General features: G+C 41.4%; 1 protein-coding gene across 8 annotated transcripts in view; it reads left to right on the top strand.

Annotated features, from left to right (window-relative positions):
- The window catches only part of MPDZ (multiple PDZ domain crumbs cell polarity complex component), a 334,396-nt gene that overhangs the window by 31,143 nt on the left and 289,241 nt on the right, over positions 1–14,012 (top strand). For all 8 annotated transcript variants that reach the window (XM_082263865.1, XM_082263863.1, XM_082263860.1 and 5 more), the window contains exons 2-3: positions 10,903–10,939; positions 12,549–12,715. In XM_082263865.1, coding sequence (XP_082119991.1) covers positions 10,915–10,939; positions 12,549–12,715 — 192 coding nt within the window. In that variant the 5' untranslated portion in view covers positions 10,903–10,914. The remainder of the gene's footprint in view (positions 1–10,902; positions 10,940–12,548; positions 12,716–14,012) is intronic.

The following is a 14,012-nucleotide window of genomic DNA, read 5'->3' as shown; positions in this document are numbered from 1 at the left end:
CTTATTGGGATTTTTTTTTTGTTTACCAAAAATATATTACAGAATACAAATTGGCCTAAAAGGATAAAGATCACAAGTGATCAAATACCACCAAAAGAAAGCTCTATTTATGGGAAAAAAAGGACATCAATTTTTTTTGGGTATAGCGTTGCACGACCACGCAATTGTCCGTTAAACTAACACAGTGCCGAATCGCAAAATATGGTTTGGTCATTAAGGGGGCAAATCCTTCCGGTCCAGAAGTGGTTAAAGGGACATTGTAAAAATAAAAAGTAAAATAAATAAGAAAGTTTGCAGTTCAAACCACACATGGGAGGTTTTGCCACGATCGTTAGAGGGAGAGCAATAATTATAGAACGAGACCTCCTCTGTAACTCTAAACTGGTAACCTGTAGAAATTTTTTAAAGCGTCGCCTATGGAGATTTTGTAAGTACCAAAGTTTGCCGGCAATGCACGAGTAGTCCAATTTTGAAGCATGACATGTTAGGTATCAATTTACTCAGCGTAACATTATCTTTCACATTATAGGAAAAACTGAGCTAACTTTACTTTTTTATTATTTTTTTTTTTATTCAAAAAAGTGTATTTTTTGCAAAAAACCTGCATTTGTAAGACCGCTGCGCAAATACAATGTGACATAAAGTTTTGCAACAATCTCCATGTTATTCTCTATGGTCTCTGCTAAAAAAAAAAAATATATAAAATGTTTGGGGGTTCTAAGTAATTTTCTAGCAAAAAACACTGAATTTACCTTTTAGATAGTCATGGTCCTTAAGTGGTTAACCATATAGGAGAAATTCTCTTTAAAATATTTGGGTACAGGGCAACCTCTATACAGTAATGGTTTAATGTGAGCTGATTCATTTTGAGCTTACATATATACTACGTATGTAGTACATACAGTTGTGTTCAAAATTATTCAACCCCCCAATGCTGTGAAGGGTTTTAGGGAATTTAGTGTACATTTGTAATTGTATTCAGAATGACATCCTACAAGGACTTCTTAACCACTTGCCGACCGCCGCACGACTATCTACGTCGGCGGTCAGCCCCTCACAGGCAAAGTGACGTAGGGCTACGTCACTAGCTTGTGAGGGTCTAGGGAGCGAGCGCGCGTCGCCGGAGGCGCGCTCCCGCATGGTCATTGACCCCCCCCCGCGCGTGTGACCGGCGGACCCGATGTCCGCCGGTCACTCTGCGATCGGCGGGGGAGAGGGAGAAAGTCAGGCGGCTTGTGTAAACAAGCTGCCTGTCATTCTCCCCTGTGTATGAAGGATGATCATACGGTTCTACTATGTAGAACCGTTGATCACTCTTCATACATCTGAAGCCACAGCCAATCACAGTAGTAAGCACGCCCCTAGGGACACACATAGCCCCTCCCTTTCAAAAAAAGTTAACCCCTTCACTGCCAGTGTATTTTTACAGTAACAGTGCATATGTATAGCACGGATTACTGTAGAAATGTCACTGGTAACCCCAAAAGTGGCCAAAATGTCAGTCAAGGGTCCGATCTGTCCGCCGCAATGTCGCAGTACCGCAAAAAAAATCGCAGATCGCCGCCATTACGCGTTTAAAAAAAACAACAAAAATGACAAAAATCTTTCCCTTTGTTAGTAAACGCTATAAATTTTGCGCAAACCAATCAAAATACGCTTTTTGAGATTTTTTTTTTTTTTTTTTTTTTTTTTTTTTACCAAACATAGGTAGCATAAAACAAATTGGCCGAAAATGTTAAAAAATTTTGATTTTTACATTTTTTCTTGGGGGGAATTTCATATAAAAAAATGTGAAAAATATTGCTATTTTTGCAAAATTTACGCTCTTTTTTTGTTTATAGCGCGTGATCAAAAAATCGCACAGGTGATCAAATACCACCAAAAGAAAGCTCTGTTTGTGGGAAAAAAAGGACGCCAAATTCGTTTAGATACAGCGTCGCCCGACCGCGCAATTGTCCGTTAAAGTCACGCAGTGCCGAATCGCAAAATACCCCCTGGTCAGGAAAGGGGTAAAATCTTCCGGGGCTTAAGTGGTTAAAGAACCATATGCAACTAAAATGACATCAATTGGTTTTGTAATACAGTAGTAAATGTTTCTTTTGTGAATTCTTCATTGACACAATTATTCAACCCCTTAAAGACTACCACTCTGAAGAACAGAGGTTCATTGAAGTGTTTTCAATCAGGTATTGAAAACACCTGTGGATGTCAGGGAGCAGCAATAAAGCCTAATAAGCACCAATTAGGCAGCTTTAAAATGACTGTGATACTCGGCTCCTTCTAGACATTTACTGGTGTGGTTACAAACATGGTGAAGTCAAGAGAATGGTCCAGGAAGACAAGAGAAGAGGTGATTGCTCTTCACAGGAAGGGCAATGGCTATAAGAAGATTGCAAAGATGTTAAACATACCAAGAGACACCATAGGAAGCATCATTCGCAAATTCAAGGCAAAGGGCACTGTTGAAACGCTACCTGGTCGTGGCAGAAAGAAGATGCTGACTTCGACTGCTGTGCGCTACCTTAAGCGTAGAGTGGAGAAAAGTCCCCGCATGACTGCTGAGGAACTGAGAAAAGATGTGGGTACTGAAGTTTCTGCTCAGACAATACGGCGCACACTGCGTAATGAAGGCTTCCATGCCAGAACTCCCAGGCGCACCCCCTTGCTGTCTCCAAAGAATAAGAAGAGTCAACTGCAGTATGCCAAATGTCCTGTGGACAAACCACAGAAGTTTTGGGATAGTGTTCTGTGGACTGATGAAACAAAATTAGAACTGTTTGGGCCCATGGATCAACGCTATGTTTGGAGGAGGAAGAACAAGGCCTATGAAGAAAAGAACACCTTGCCTACTGTGAAGCATGGCGGGGGGTCAATCATGCTTTGGGGCTGTTTTGCTTCTGCAGGTACAGGGAAGCTTCAGCGTGTGCAAGGTACCATGAATTCTCTTCAGTACCAGGAGATATTGGATGACAATGTGATGCAGTCCGTCACAAACCTGAGGCTTGGGAGACGTTGGACCTTTCAACACGACAATGATCCCAAGCATACCTCCTAGTCAACTAGAGCATGGTTGCAGATTAAAGGCTGGAACATTTTGGAGTGGCCATCACAGTCACCAGACTTAAATCCGATTGAGAACGTCTGGTGGGACTTAAAGAAAGCAGTTGCAGTGCACAAGCCTAAGAATGTGACTGAACTGGAGGCTTTGCCCATGACGAATGGGTGAAGATACCCGTAGATCGCTGCAAGACACTTGTGTCAAGCTATGCTTCACGTTTATAACTGTTAAAGGATGTTGTACTAAGTACTAAGATTGAATGTCACTTGGGGGTTGAATAAAACTGATAATGATGTGAGCACAGAAAAGACATTTGTGGTTATTTCATTATAAATGTTATGTTATATTTGTCTGACCTACACGTGCCTCTTTGATTTAATTGTAAGCAGGATGACTGAATGATCAAAATCAATGTCAAACTGGCCAAAACAATCAATTTCAGTGGGGGTTGAATAATTTTGAACACAACTGTATGTAGTAATGTAAGCGCGTATGCTGTTGTTGGTTTTATGTGATGATTTTAAGTAATAAAAGTATAAAAATGTTGAAGTTCTTCTCTCTCTTGGCTTCTTTATGACAATATTGGAGAGCTTGTGAAGGAGAAACTGGTGCAGTTCCTGGATTATTGATCCCCTGAGGCGATAAGACACAAATTGAACCATTTTAATTGGGGGTGTCTTGGTCTTCTCATGAGTTCTGAGTGGTGGTGAAGGCACGTTGGTGGAGTGATGCACTAAAGATTAATTGTGGACTGTGTTGCACGTTATTTGCACATCATAAAGGACATTTTTGAGAAGTACTTTGTGTTTGTCACATTTTGCACACTATTGTATGTATTTGCACTATGATAATATATGAAATATGAATACCACATGAATATGGTAGTGGCAGTAGGTCATCTAGAGATGTGATTGTCGAGATTAAAACATTTTTAAATGAGGTAGTATGTAGAAAATGCAAACCATTTTATTTCCACGTTAGTGTAAAATTATAGCTGAAAGATTGGGCATATTGGTTGCATTGGGTTACTACATATTGCCTTCTTAAATAATTTGGGAGGTGACTACCTGCTTGAAATTGTGTAAGAAAGTGATAAAAAAGTGGATCTTACTTGTAACCATTGCTTAAGTGGAGGATTCTTGCTTTTTTTCTGCATAGATCCCACGAGATGTAATAAGTATCTTACTCAGTACTTACCTACATTCCTCAGATAAACAACATTCTTCAGTCTCTGAAAATGTAGGACAAAATACATCTGGACTGCTCACTTTACATTCTTTTAAAGTGAACCTGAATCGAAAATAAAGAGGTTACAAAAATTCTCGAACAACAAAATACTACTTTGGAAGTGATAAATTGTGTTGTATTGTAATGTATTCTTTTATTTTAAAGAATGCGTGATCTTGGTCTTTATTTTTTTTTTATTTATTTATTTATTTTTTTTACAGCACTGATTAAACGAAAATCATTCATTCTGGTATGGTGCAAATTTTTTTTTTTTTATAGGTTTTGTCCCTTTTTAAATACTCTTACATTAATTGCCATGATCAGCTCTCGAAAGCTGTGTTTTAACGATCAGATTATTGGGCGATTGTTTCCAAAGCAGTATTTTTCGTCCAATTTCGTTTTCGTGTGTACTAGGCCTAAGATAACATCTACATGCTTGTTCCGGTTCAGTGACTTACTGGCTTAAAGTGGTTCTAAAGGCAGAAGGTTTTTTTTTTTTTTTTTTTTTAATGTTAATGCATTATATGCATTAAGATAAACCTTCTGTGTGTAGCAGCCCCCCTCGATCCAGCGATGTTGCACAAGAGACTCTGAGACTCTACATCCTGATTGGCTCCCGCAGCTGTCAAAGTCAGTAACCAATGAGGGGAGAGAGAGTGTTGGGCGGAGCCGCAGCTTCTAGTTTGAATGTACACACATAGAGCAGCAGCTAGGCTCGGGTGCCCCCATAGCAAGCTGCTTGTTATGGAGGCAATTGGCAGGAGGGAGGGGCCAGGAACTCTGGCAAGGGACCCGAGAAGAGGCTTGGGGCTGCTCTGTGTAAAACTATTTCACAGAGCAGGTAAGCATAACATGTTGTTTTTTATTTAAACAATGCAAGACATGCTTGTTCCAGTTCAGTGACTTACTGGCTTTAGACTATAACATCCACCCGCTTGTTCCAGTTCAGTCACTTACTAAGTAGGCAAAAGGCATCTGTTAAAGGAGTTGTAAAGGCAGAAGGTTTTTTGCATTAAGATAAAAAAGCCTTCTGAGTATAGCAGCTGCCCCAGCACCCCCTAATACTTACCTGAGCCCATTTCTATCCAGCGATGTCCATGAGTCCCTTGGACGTCCGGGACTCTCCCTCCTGATTGGCTGAGACACAGCAGCGGCACCATTGTCTCCCGCTGCTGTCAATCAAAGTCAGCCAATCAGGAGAGAGGGGGCGGGGCCAAACGTCAACTCCGTGTCTGAATGAACATAAGGAATGCAGCTCGGCTCGGGTGCCCCCCATAGCAAGCTGCTTGCTGTGGGGGCACTCGACAGGAGGGAGAGGCCGGGAGCAGTTAAGAGGGACACAAGAAAGGGAGGATCTGGGTTGCTCTGTGCAAAACTACTGCACAGAGCAGGTAAGTATAACATGTTTGTTATGAAAAAAAAAAAAAAACACTAGACTTTGCAATCCCTTTTATAACCACCTCCTTCCCAAGCCTATTCTGGCACTTCGCCCTACATGTAAAAAATCTACTTTTTTTGTTAGAAAATTAATTAGAACCCCCAAACATTATATATATATATATATATATATATATATATATATATATATATATATATATATATATATATATAGTGCCTTGCGAAAGTATTCGGCGACCTTTTGCCACATTTCAGGCTTCAAACATAAAGATATAAAACTGTAATTTTTTGTGAAGAATCAACAACAAGTGGGACACAATTATGAAGTGGAACAAAATTTATTGGATATTTCAAACTTTGTTAACAAATAAAAAACTGAAAAATTGGGCGTGCAAAATTATTCAGCCCCTTTACTTTCAGTGCAGCAAATTCTCTCCAGAAGTTCAGTGAGGATCTCTGAATGATCCAATGTTGACCTAAATGACTAATGATGATAAATAGAATCCACCTGTGTGTAATCAAGTCTCCGTATAAATGCACCGTACTGTGATAGTCTCAGAGGTCCGTTTTTTAAAGCGCAGAGAGCATCATGAAGAACAAGGAACACACCAGGCAGGTCCGAGATACTGTTGTGGAGAAGTTTAAAGCCGGATTTGGATACAAAAAGATTTCCCAAGCTTTAAACATCTCAAGGAGCACTGTGCAAGTGATAATATTGAAATGGAAGGAGTATCAGACCACTGCAAATCTACGAAGACCTGGCCGTCCCTCTAAACTTTCAGCTCATACAAGGAGAAGACTGATCAGAGATGCAGCCAAGAGGCCCATGATCACTTTGGATGAACTGCAGAGATCTACAGCTGAGGTGGGAGACTCTGTCCATAGGACAACAATGAGTCGTATACTGCACAAATATGGCCTTTATGGAAGAGTGGCAAGAAGAAAGCCATTTCTTAAGATATCCATAAAAAGTGTCGTTTAAAGTTTGGCACAAGCCACCTGGGAGACACACCTAATCTGTGGAAGAAGGTGCTCTGGTCAGATGAAACCAAAATCGAACTTTTTGGCAACAATGCAAAATGTTGTGTTCAGGGTGATGAGCTGTGTTGCTTTTACGCCAAACATACCATCCCCACTGTCAAACATGGTGGTGGCAGCATCATGGTTTGGGCCTGCTTTTCTTCAGCAGGGACAGGGAAGATGGTTAAAATTGATGGGAAGGTGGATGGAGCCAAATACAGGACCATTCTGGAAGAAAACCTGATGGAGTCTGCAAAAGACCTGAGACTGGGACGGAGATTTGTCTTCCAACAAGACAATGATCCAAAACATAAAGCAAAATCTACAATGGAATGGTTCACAAATAAACATATCCAGGTGTTAGAATGGCCAAGTCAAAGTCCAGACCTGAATCCAATCGAGAATCTGTGGAAAGAACTGAAAACTGCTGTTCACAAACGCTCTCCATCCAACCTCACTGAGCTTGAGCTGTTTTGCAAGGAGGAATGGGCAAAATTTTCAGTCTCTCGATGTGCAAAACTGATAGAGACATACCCCAAGCGACTTACAGCTGTAATCGCAGCAAAAGGTGGCGCTACAAAGTATTAACTTAAGGGGGCTGAATAATTTTCCACGCCCAATTTTTCATATTTTTATTTGTTAAAGTCTGAAATATCCAATAAATTTCATTCCACTTCATGATTGTGTCCCACTTGTTGATTCTTCACAAAAAATTAGTTTTATATCTTTATGTTTGAAGCCTGAAATGTGGCAAAAGGTCGCAATGTTCAAGGGGGCCGAATACTTTCGCAAGGCACTGTATGTATGTATGTGTGTGTGTGTGTGTGTGTGTATGTATATGTATATATTATGTATATGTGTATATATATATATATATATATATATATGTGTATATATATATATATATATATATATATATATATATATATATATAATATATATGTATGTATGTGTGTTTGGGGGGTTCTAAGTAATTTTCTAGTTTCTAATGCCAGCACTGGGGAGCTACAGTTCATTGAGGGAACCATAAATGTCAATATGTACTGTGACATACTGAAGCAGAGCATGATCCCCTCCCTTCGAAGACTGGGCCGCAGGGCAGTATTCCAACATAACGACCCCAAACAAACCTCCAAGATGACCACTGCCTTGTTAAAGAAGCTGAGGGTAAAGGTGATGGACTGGCCAAGCATGTCTCCAGACCTAAACCCTATTGAGCATCTGTGGGGCATCCTCAAACGGAAAGTGGAGGAGCGCAAGGTCTCTAACATCCACCAGCTCCATGATGTCATCACGGAGGAGTGGAAGAGGACTCCAGTGGCAACCTGTGACGCATTGGTGAACTCCATGCCCAAGAGGGTTAAGGCAGTGCTGGAAAATAATGGTGACCACAGAAAATATTGACACTTTGGGCCCAATTTAAAATATATATTTTTTTTAACAGAGACCCTATAGAATAAAAACAATTTTTATGTCACACTGTTTTTGAACAGCGGTATTTCAAACGTAATTTTTGGGGAAAAAAACTTTCATGAATTAAAAAAAAAAAAAAACAAATTTAGCCTGATTTTTTTTTTTTTTTTTTTTTTTTTATATATTGTGAAATATGATGTTACACCGAGTAAATAGATACCTAACATGTCACGCTTTAAAATTGCGTCTGCCCATGTAATGGGGCAAACGACGGTGCTTAAAATTCTCCATAGGCAACGCTTTAAATGCCTTTTACAGGTTACCAGTTTAGAGCTGCACAGGAGATCTTCTGCTAGAATTATTGCTCTCGCTCTGACTTGCGGTATTGTTGCGATCACCGTTTACACATGCATGTTAGAGTAACGTATGCGTTCGCATTTGCGGGTTAGCAAGATGGAACGGAGGCGTTTCTAAATTAGTTTTTTTTTTTTTTTACCCCCTTTTTTTTTTTTTTTGTAATAACTATCACAAGGGGTGAACAACATCCCTTGTGGCAGCATAGGCCGTGACAGGTCCTCTTTATGGAGATTTGTGGTCTATTAAACTGACAAATGGACAAGAAGAAAAACATTTTCTTATCTTTTGTTAAAAAAACATAGTGTAGCACCCTACAGGTAGGTGCTAGGTAAAATATAGTGGGCTTTGTCTGCCTAACAGCAGAGTCATGTTTTCTTTTGTGCAGGTAGGTTGTCATAGCTACCAAGTGTGTCTGCTGAGAGGGGAGTCTCCTTACTGGCCCTGTGAGAGGCTTCTCATTGGGCGGTCAGGGAGACCCAATCAGGGAACACATCCAGGCTTGTCACTACCCCAGGAGGCAGATTGTGCTGCAAAGGATTCTGGGAGTGGGTATAAGTTTGGGGGTGGCACATGACATAATGTCTTTGGCGGGAGCAGAGTCCCAGGAAGGAGAGTGCGGCTGTCTCTCCTCCCGTCTGAGGAAGGTGGATGTCTCAGGGTGTCGCCTGAGTATCCAGAGAGTGCTGAGTTGAGCTGAGGGGATCCGGTGTGCTGAGAGCCTGCGGAGAGCGAGAGAGGGTCCAATCCCAGGAAAGCCTACAAAGGTCGTGAGTACTGAGGATTTCCCCTGGGGGTCTGCCTGAAGTTAGAGGGGACCACTCCGGAAGAGGTTCTGGGATCCAGTGCCAGCTAGTTGTAAAGGGGGTACCTAGGTTGAGGACCCTGAAGCTACAGAGGGGGTACATAGTCAGTGGATCCTGAAGAGTTAAAGGGGGCACCTGCGGTTGGGCCCTGAACTGTACAGAGTGTGTCAGTTGCAAGTACAGCTATACAGAGTTCTACTTCATACTATCTCAAGCTAGTCAAAGTGGGGGGACAGTATTCAGTGACTTATACAGCACAACAGTGTCAGGAGTTCTACAGTTCTCAGTCCTGGATCTTCTGGATTAATAGTCGAGGATTCAGCACTTCTGTGTTCTACAGGATATTTACAGTGTTAGGGAGCGTTGGTTGGCACCAGCTGGCGTCAAGGAAGCGCCAACGGGCATTTTTCAGGAGTAAAGTCCCGCATGTAATTAGTTCAAGCCTCAAGGAGTATCCCACTCATTCCCTTCTCCCATCCCCTTTAAACCAAATAAAAACCACAAACAAAGATGCCTGAGTTGTCACACCCAGGGTCACAGCTCACATGGGCTAGAGAGAGTACTGGTACTGATGGCAGACCCACATCAGGCCACAGGCCTGGAAACCTTGCTACAATAGTATTAAAAAAATAACTGCCTTTTTTTAGTTAGTACTTTCTCTGTGCGCAACACTGGCTATATTGCCAGTGACAGCTGTTAACAAACAAAGCCATGCCATGTGATCACAATGTCATAGCTGATGTTATGATCAGAACTGCATGTTTGTTTCCCTATCATTAGTAGAGCCCAGAAGCTGACAGTGGCAGCATAGTCTTGCAGCTAGAAACTCATTAAGCTGTAGGCTCCTAGCTAGGTTAATGCATCATGCTGAGGACTGTTCATTTACAGATTGCAGATGAAATGGAATACAAACCATGATAGAAGGGGGAGAGATGTGGGGCTTTGAATCAGGTGCACGATGGGACATGCCATGCGCCTCCATCCCTGTTCAATGGAAAATGAAGAAGGTTGGGACTTTGAGTGAGAGACATGACAAGGCTGGCAGGGATTGGTTTACGCATTTATTGGTACATACAGATATGAAAACATAGCATTTTAAAATATTGGATGACCAAGATAATAAGGGAGCTGGTAAGTGGTCCACAAATAAAAATTCATAAAAACCAACATAGCAAAATTCCAAGGAGTAGTAAAGTAGTTTGAAATAATCACAGCATCAACAGACTCAACGCGTTTCGTGGACCAAGTTCGCCACTTCATCAGGAGTAGATGTATGATACATATCTATGAAAAATGTATATATGTAAGGAAATTGCAACAACGATGATAAATGCAAACTGGGAAGGGGAGGGAAGGGAGACTGGGGGCCCCCAAATTCCCAAAACTTACATTGCAGCTCAGGTAGTTATTGGCATTGGAGGTGGGGCATGACCATAGGTATCCCCAGGGTCATGCTTTTTGCAGGGTCCAGTAGGGTACAAACCATGTTTTTACCACCTGTTAATACTGTATGCCTCATTGGCGGCAGCTAAGGCTTATATACAACAAAGGTATGGTTAGTCTTAACCCCAAAGCCAGATGATTAACGTTTTGTTCACTCTGTTTTTTTTTTTTTTGTGTGTGCAGGTAACCGTACTTATGAGAACTATGCTGGAAACTATTGGTGAGTATTATTGGAGTCCTTTTTATTTTCAATGTTTGTATTCCTCTGTAGAAAATGTGAAAAACATTGATTCCCTGTTTTATCAGTTAACCACTTCTGGACCGAAAGGATTTGCCCCCTTAATGACCAGGCCCTATTTTGCAATTCGGCACTGCGTTACTTTAATGGACAATTGCGCGGTCGTGCGATGCTGTACCCAAAGTGAAGTTATGTCCTTTTTTTCCCCCACAAATAGAGCTTTCTTTTGGTGGTATTTGATCACCTGTGCGTTTTTTTTTTTTTTTTTTTTTTTTTTTGCGTTATAAACAAAAAAAGAGCGACAATTTTGAAAAAAAAAAAACCAATATTTTTCACATTCTGCTATAAGACATTCTCAAAAAAATTAAAATTTTTTAACATTTTAGGCTATTTTTTGCGGGTTTGCGACATTGTGGCAGACAGATCGGACCCCTAACTGACATTTGACACTTTTGGGGGTACTAGTGACATTACTACAGTAATCAGTGCTAAAAATATGCACTGTTAGGCTGCATTCACATGTCAGCGTATGGATCGCGGGCAGAATCGCCGCGATTGCGCCCGCGATCCGGAAATCATTGCAAATCGCGGGACGCCTGTGCGTTGCCCGTGATTTGCAATAGCACCCCAAACGCTGAGCGATGTTGCCGCGATCTCCGCCTGCCGAATCGCGGTAACATCGCGAAAAAAAAATTGCGGGACGCAATACGCTCCAAAGAAGCTCTTGTACTTTTTTGGGCGTAATGCGTCCCGCAATTTTTTTTGCGCGATGTTACCGCGATTCGGCAGGCAGAAATCGCGGCAACATGGCTCAGCGTTTGGGGTGCTATTGCAAATCACGGGCAATGCACAGGCGTCCCGCGATTTGCAATGATCTCCGGATCGCACAGGCGTCCCGCGATTCTGCCCGCGATCCATACGCTGACATGTGAATGCAGCCTTACTGTAATAATGACACTGGCAGGGAAGGGGTTCACAGCATAGTTGATCAAGGGATTAAATGTGACCCTAGGGGAGTGATTCTAACTGTATGGGGGTTGGACTTGTGAAATGATCACAGAGCCATGCGATCCTATATAGCAGGATCACATGAGCTCTGTGATCATTGCAGGGAGAAGGACGGTCGGCTGTTGTAAACACAGCGGGGAGAGATCAGGGCAATCGGAGCCGCCTGACAACCGCATCGGCTTCCCCGCTGACGATCGGGGGCGCACACGCCCCCTAGCGGCCTTCAGGAGAGCGACATAGACCTACGTCGCTTTGCCTGTCCGTGCCACCCTGCCGCAGTGAAAAGGTGGCGGTTGGTCCAGAACTGGTTAAAGTATATGTGAACCCTTACCTTGCAAAAGAAAACGTGTGTGCGGAATTTTTATTTTTTTTTTTGTGCTTCACTTTATATGTAAAAATTCTGTCTGCAAATTCTAGGAACCAACTAGCAAACGCTAGAAAGGGTTACATGTTAGGACCAAACCATCTATAACGAATTATGATAGGAACAATGGAACATACTAATATAACAGACATTAAAGAATTTACAACTGCAATATTGGTTATTGTGTTCAAAATGTTGAACTTTTATTTTTTAATGCAGATACCCACCGTGCCTTGCAAGCAGTTGAACGTCTGCATACAAAAGTTCGGGAACGTGGGGATATAGCAAATGAAGAAAAGCTATGTTTATTGAAATCTGTTCTCCAAAGCCCTCTCTTCAATCAGATCCTGAATTTACAGTCTTCATTCCAGCATATTAGAGAGCAGGTAGAGCAACCAATAACAGCTATTTTCTCTTGATTTTCAGTAATAAAGAAATAATATAAAAAATGAAAAAATAAGTTGTGCTTTCTGCAAAATATAAAAGTGATAATCACATAGGTTAAAATGTAGTGACCTAAAACCGTAGTTGATGACATTTATAAAAACAACGTGATTAATGACATTAAAAAAAACAAAAAAGTGATCTATTTGCATATTTAATGTGAACACCTGTGCAAGGCCAACAAATAATAAACATGTATGTGTCTCCAACCATGTAGTCAACACATGGATATCCCCCGTGAGAAAGAAAATCTTCCACCAATTGTGATATCAAACACCAAGACTGGATGACCTGCTTACCAAAAATAAAGACCTCAATGGGTCCACAGCGCATAGGGTTAAATCTCAACCAAGGCCTCTATCTACTAAGGAGTATGTAAATGGAAGGTTTCTCCTTGTATACCCCCAACCATAAATCCAGCCTTTTAACCACTTAAGCCCCGGAGGATTTTCCTGCTAAAAGACCAGGGGGTATTTTGCGATTCGGCACTGCGTGACTTTAACGGACAATTGCGCGGTCGTGCGACGCTGTACCTAAACGAATTTGACGTCCTTTTTTTTCCCACAAACAGAGCTTTCTTTTGGTGGTATTTGATCACCTGTGCGATTTTTTGATCACGCGCTATAAACAAAAAAAGAGCGACAATTTTGCAAAAATAGCAATATTTTTCACATTTTTTTATATGAAATTCCCCAAAAAAAAAATGTAAAAATCAAAATTTTTTAACATTTTCGGCCAATTTGTTTTATGCTACCTATGTTTGGTAAAAAAAAATCGCAAAAAGCGTATTTTGATTGGTTTGCGCAAAAGTTATCGCGTTTACTAACAAAGGGAAAGATTTTTGTCATTTTTGTTGTTTTTTTTTTAACGCGTAATGGCGGCGATCTGCGATTTTTTTTGCGGTACTGCGACATTGCGGCGGACAGATCGGACCCTTGACTGACATTTTTGACACTTTTGGGGTTACCAGTGACATTTCTACAGTAATCAGTGCTATACATATGCACTGTTACTGTAAAAATACACTGGCAGTGAAGGGGTTAACTTTATTTGGGAGGGAGGGGCTGTGTGTGTCCCTAGGGGCGTGATTCTTACTGTGATTGGCTGTGGCTCTAGCTGTAAGGACACTGATCAACGGATCTACATACTAGATCCGTGTAATCAGTGTCTTTACAGCGAGGAGAATGACAGGCAGCTTGTTTACACAAGCTGCCTGACATTCTCCCTCTTCCCCCGACG

This window comes from Pelophylax lessonae (genome assembly GCF_965119305.1).
Source record: "Pelophylax lessonae genome assembly, chromosome: 1".
NCBI lineage: Eukaryota > Metazoa > Chordata > Amphibia > Anura > Ranidae > Pelophylax > Pelophylax lessonae.
The sequence above is the reverse complement of the archived record's forward strand: the minus strand, read 5'-3'. Positions and strand labels throughout refer to the sequence as shown.